Source organism: Salvelinus fontinalis, chromosome 9, assembly GCF_029448725.1.
Source record: "Salvelinus fontinalis isolate EN_2023a chromosome 9, ASM2944872v1, whole genome shotgun sequence".
Lineage (NCBI taxonomy): Eukaryota > Metazoa > Chordata > Actinopteri > Salmoniformes > Salmonidae > Salvelinus > Salvelinus fontinalis.
Window position 1 is genome coordinate 44,109,465 of NC_074673.1, and position 6,000 is coordinate 44,115,464.

Below are 6,000 nucleotides of genomic sequence, written 5' to 3' on the forward strand. Positions count from 1 at the left end.
CTCTGATCCACCTCTACGCAGACGACACCATTCTGTATACTTCTGACCCTTCTTTGGACACTGTGCTAACAAACCTCCAAATGAGCTTCAATGCCATACAACACTCCTTCCGTGGCCTCCAACTGCTTTTAAATGCAAGTAAAACCAAATGCATGCTCTTCAACCGATTGCTGCCCGCACCCTCCCGCCGGACTAGCATCACTACTCTGGACTACTCTCGGCTTCCTATTTCGCAACACAGCCTCCTTCACTCATACTGCCAAACATACCCTCGTAAAACTGACTATCCTGCCGATCCTTGACTTCGGTGATGTAATTTACAAAATAGCCTCCAACACTCTACTCAGCAAATTGGATGTAGTCTATCACAGTGCTATCCGTTTTGTCACCAAAGCCCCATATACTACCCACCACTGCAACCTGTACGCTCTCGTTGGCTGGCCCTCGCTTCATATTCGTTGCCAAACCCTCTGGCTCCAGGTCATCTATAAGTCTATGCTAGGTAAAGTCCCACCTTATCTCAGCTCACTGGTCACCATAGCAACACCCCCCCCCCCCCCCGTAGCACGCGCTCCAGCAGGTATATTTCACTGGTCACTCCCAAAGCCAACACTTCCTTTGGCCGCCTTTCCTTACAGTTCTCTGCTGCCAATGACTGGAACTAATTGCAAAAATCACTGAAGCTGGAATCTTATCTCCCTCTCTAACTTTAAGCATCAGCTGTCAGAGCAGCTTACCGATCACTGTACCTGTACACATCCAATCTGTAAATAGCATACCCAGCTACCTCATCCCCATATTGTTACTTATCCTCTTGCATCCCAGTATCTCTACTTGCACATCTATCACTCCAGTGTTAATGCTAAATTGTAATTATTTCGCTTCCATGGCCTATTTATTGCCTTACCTCCCTACTCTTCTACATTTGCACACACTGTACATCGAACAATTAATCAAATGTATTTATAAAGCTCTTCTTACATCAGCTGATGTCACAAAGTGCTGTACAGAAACCCAGCCTAAAACCCCAAACAGCAAGCAATGCAGGTGTATAAGCACGGTGGCAAGGAAAAACTCCCTAGAAAGGCCAAAACCTAGGAAGAAACCCCGAGAGGAACCAGGCTATGAGGGGTGGCCAGTCCTCTTCTGGCTGTCCAGGGTGGAAATTATAACAGAACATGGCCAAGATGTTCAAATGTTCATAGATGACCAGCAGGGTCAAATAATAATAATCACAGTAGTTGTCGAGGGTGCAACAGGAGTAAATGTCAGTTGGCTTTTCATAGCCGATCATTCAGTCGGCTATGACTGGGGACAGCAAGGAGTCATCAGGCCAGGTAGTCCTGAGGCATGGTCCTAGGGCTCAAGTTCTCCGAGCGAGAGAAAGAAAGAGAGAATTAGAGAGCACACTTAAATTCACACAGGACACCGGATAAGACAGGAGAAATACTCCAGATATAACAGACTGACCCTAGCCCCCCAACACATAAAGCACAGCCCCCACACCACTAGAGGGATATCTTCAACCACTAACTTACCGTCTTGAGACAAGGCCGAGTAAGATCTCCGCCACGGCACAACCCAAGGGAGGCGCCAATATTTCTATTGTGTTATTGACTGTACGTTTGTTTATGTGTAACTATGTTGTTTTTGTCGCACTGCTTTGCTTTATCTTGGCCAGGTCGCAGTTGTAAATGAGAACTTGTTCTCAACTGGCCTACCTGGTTAAATAAAGGTTAAATACATTTAAAAAAAAAAAAAATTAAATGGCACCCTATGTATGTATGTAGTGCGCTACTTTTGACCAGAGCCCTATGGGCCATTAGCTATAATGTAATGATATTCAACAGGGACATACATTTGATTATGGTAACCATTGCCTACAGTATATGTTTAATGCTATAGCTATCTTGCCATATATCAGCTAAATTATACATGTATTACCTTGAATTTCATCTATGAAATAATCAAATGTATTTTCAGTGTGACCAACTCATGATATATTAAACATACAGTAGCAGTTAAAAGTTTGGACACACATACTCATTCAATCATTTTTTTGTTGTTACCATTATCAACATTGTGGAATAATAGTGAAGACATATAAACTTTAAAATAGCACATATGTAGTAACCAAAAAAAGTGTTAAACAAATCTAAATATATTTTAGATTTGAGAATCTTCAACGTAGGCACCCTTTGCCTTGATAACAGCTTTGCTTACGCTTGGCATTCTCTCAACCAGCTTCACCTGGAATGTTTTTCCAACAGTCTTGAAGGAGTTCCCACATATGCTGAGCACTTGCTGGATGCTTTCCCTACACTCTGCGGTCCAACTCAATTGTGTTGAGGTCGGGTGATTGTGGAGGCCAGGTCATCTGATGCAGCACTCGATCACTCTCCTTGGTCAAATAGCCCTTACACAGCCTGGAGGTGTGTTGGCCCATTGTCCTGTTGATAAAACAAATGATAGTCCCACTAAGTGCAAACCAGATGGGATAGCGTATCGCTGCAGAATGCTGTGATAGCCATGCTGGTTAAGCATGCCTTGAATTCTAAATAAATCAGTGTCACAAGCAAAGCACCATCACGCCTCCTCCTCCATGCTTCACGGTGGGAACCACACATGGGGAGATCATCCGTTCACCTACTCTGCGTCTCTCACAAAGACACAGCGGATGGAACCAAAAATCTCAGATTTGGACTCATCAGCCCAAAGGACATACTTTCACCGGTTTAATGTCTATTACTCGGGTTTCTTGACCCTTGTCACAAAACACAACTGGTTGGCTAAAACACATTAAGAAGGAAAGAAATTCTACAAAAATAACTTTTCACAAGGTACACCTGTTAATGGAAATGCATTCCAGGTGACTACCTCATGAAACTGTTTGAGAGAATGAAAAGGGTGGCTACTTTGAAGAATCTCAAATATAAAATATATTTTGATTCCATATGTGTTATTTCATAGTTTTGATGTCTTCACTATCATTCTACAATGTAGAAAATAGTTTAAAAATATATATTAAAACCCTTGAATGAGTAGGTGTGTCCAAACTTTTGACTGGTACTGTAAATCATATTTTGGATATATTTTGTCTCCCCAGACGGAGTATGCACGGTTTGAGAATGGGCGGTATGTGTTCAGAATCCACCGGTCCCCACTGTGTGAATACATGATCAACTTCATCCACAAGCTCAAACACCTGCCAGAGAAGTACATGATGAACAGTGTACTGGAGAACTTCACCATCCTACAGGTACACAAGCACACACAAATGCACATTTTAAATATTTTATACATAATTCATACAATAAGGATTCCAATATTTCTTGACAGGGATAGCTGGACATCTAGAGAAACAGATACCCAGTGATGGAAAAAGTACCCAAATGTCATGATTGAGTAAAAGTAAAGATACCTTCATAGAAAATGACTCAAGTAAAAGCGAAAGTCACCCAGTAAAGTATTATTTGAGTTAAAGTCAAAAAGTATTTGGTATTCCCAGATACAGATACCTTAAGGTAAAGGCGTGGGTCAGAAAACCAGTCAATATCTGGTGTGACCACAATTTTCCAAATGCAGTGAGACACATCTCCTTCGCATAGAGTTGAACAGGCTGTTGATTGTGGCCTGTGGGATGTTGTACCACCCCTCTTCAATGGCTGTGCGAAGTTGCTGGATATTGTCAGGAACTGGAATACACTGTCATACAAATCTATCCAGAGCATCCCAAACATGCTCAACGGGTGAGGATGCAGGCAATGGAAGAACTGGGACATTTTCAGTTTCCAGGAATTGTGTACATGAGGTGATGGTCGGCGGATGAATGGCATGACAGTGGGCCTCAGGATCTCTTCACGGTATGGCTGTGCATTCAAATTGCCATCGATAAAATGCAATTAAGTTGGTTGTCCGTAGCTTATGCCTGGCCACACTATAACCCCACCATGGTGCACTCTCAGCAAACCCCTCGCCCACACAACACCATTCACGTGGTGTATGAATAAATTCTAATTCCATATATTAAGCAAACCAGGCGGCACAATTTTATTTTTTCTATGTACTGATTGATAGCCAGGGGCATACTTCAACCTTCAGACATCATTTACAAACAAAGTATTTGTGTTTAGTGAGTCTGACAGATCAGAGGCAGTAGGGATGACCAGGGATGTTCTCTTGATAAGTGTGTGAATTGGACCCTTTCCCTGTCCTGCTAAGCATTCTAAATGTAATGTACTTTTGGGTGTGAGGGAAAATGAAGTAAAAAAGTACACTATTTTCTTTAGGAATGTGGTGGAGTAAAAATTGTCTAAAATATAAATAGTAAAGTACATATACCCCAAAAAACGACTTAAGTACTTTACGCCACTGCAGATAGCCATCCCAGGCTTGCTGTATGGAAAAGATGCTATGTGCTAAGGAGTGAGTTGGTGTCCTCTAGGCAGGGTCATGAGGGTTTGAGTATTTGTACACGGGTCAAAGAGTGTAGTTGCATACACACACACACACACACACACAATATTACTATCTATTAAGACTCAACCATTTAAAATGTTGTACCAGACAGCTTTTCACTTGTCATCCACCTATTGTTGCTTAAAGAGCTTTCAATGCAGAAGTGATTGGAATGGGAGTTGGGGGGAAATGAGAGTATCACCATAGTAACAGTGGTCATAAACATAATGTTTCAAAGACACTGTCCATTCCACTGGCAACTGCATTCTTCCTAGAGTCTAGACACAACGATCATATTGAACCAACACAGCAGACCACATGGCAACATAGGTTAACTTTGAGCTACACACACACACACATTCTATCAATGCTATGGATCATGATGCAACAGGTTTTTCATTCAGGGCTAGGGGAATAAAATGAATGCAGAATAATGAACATTTGATTTGTTATTTCTTCACAAAGAAAGTATGTTGTAGTGGTGGTATAACAGGACAATGTGTGTGTCTCTCTTTAGGTGGTGACCAACAGGGACACACTGGAGACCCTGCTGTGTATAGCCTATGTCTTTGAGGTGTCTACTAGTGAGCATGGAGCCCAGCACCATATTTACAGGCTTGTCAAAGACTGAGAGAGCCCTGTGGACAGAGCACCACTATAGCACAACATCAACAACAAACCCAACATTGGACAATCTCCTCTATAAGCTGCAAGCACCATATGATTGTCTGTCAGGACCCAAATAAGCACTAGGAGAGTTGCTTGCCCAGTGAAACTACTGTGGAGGTGGATTGAGAGCTAGAGTGAACTTTACAACTGTGTGATGTGAAAGTGAGGAGCACAGGGTGGGAACCTTCATTGTGGTATATCTATATGTACCAGAGGAGACAAACGTCAAGACGATGCATGAGAAAGTTGATTTTCATCTCATTTTACTAGTGCTTGCTTGTTTGATTTAGTTTATTTTACGCAGCTGCATGAGCGGGATTGTGTTTGGTTGTCCATGGGCGACACCTAATGACTTTTAATGTATATTGCACACAGAAGAAAGAAAAGAGGGCAAGAGGACAAAAAAAGAACTATAAACCCCAAGACTGCACATCCATGTCGTTGTTTTTGGTGCCAATATGTGTTATGAGTAAATGTCATGTACAGTACCCATCTTCACTGAAAAAGAATCCCAATGGAAAATAACAGGCAAATGAAAAATAAATATTGTATTCACCTGGTTTAAATTATGCAATTAAATGCCGAACTAACCTTGTCTCACACCCCTCCAGCAGGTGGCAAAATGTGTTTACTTGTGTCTGACCGAGAGTTCAAATGTTTTACCCAGGAAGAGGAGCTGTGTAGTTGCCTTGGCAGCAGCTAATGGGGATCCATAAATACAAATGCTTTTGTCGCCGATGCAGCACGTGATGAAAACAACACAGCTAGCTAGCTAATAAACTTGCATTATCTAAAAATGTCTAAAATACAGTTGAGGGGTTTTCTCAACGAGAGATCAACAGCTGCTACTGAGATGTAATGGTTAGTCAAAAA

The 6,000-nt window shown here is 41.9% G+C and overlaps 1 protein-coding gene across 1 annotated transcript in view; it reads left to right on the plus strand.

The window, feature by feature from the left end:
* Positions 1–5,724, plus strand: part of LOC129861836 (transcriptional enhancer factor TEF-3-like) — a gene marked incomplete at its 5' end in the record, with an annotated part of 47,633 nt that extends 41,909 nt beyond the window's left edge. The window contains 2 exon segments of the mRNA XM_055932975.1: positions 3,107–3,259; positions 4,976–5,724. Coding sequence (XP_055788950.1) covers positions 3,107–3,259; positions 4,976–5,089 — 267 coding nt within the window.
* Between the last annotated feature and the right edge of the window lie 276 nt (positions 5,725–6,000).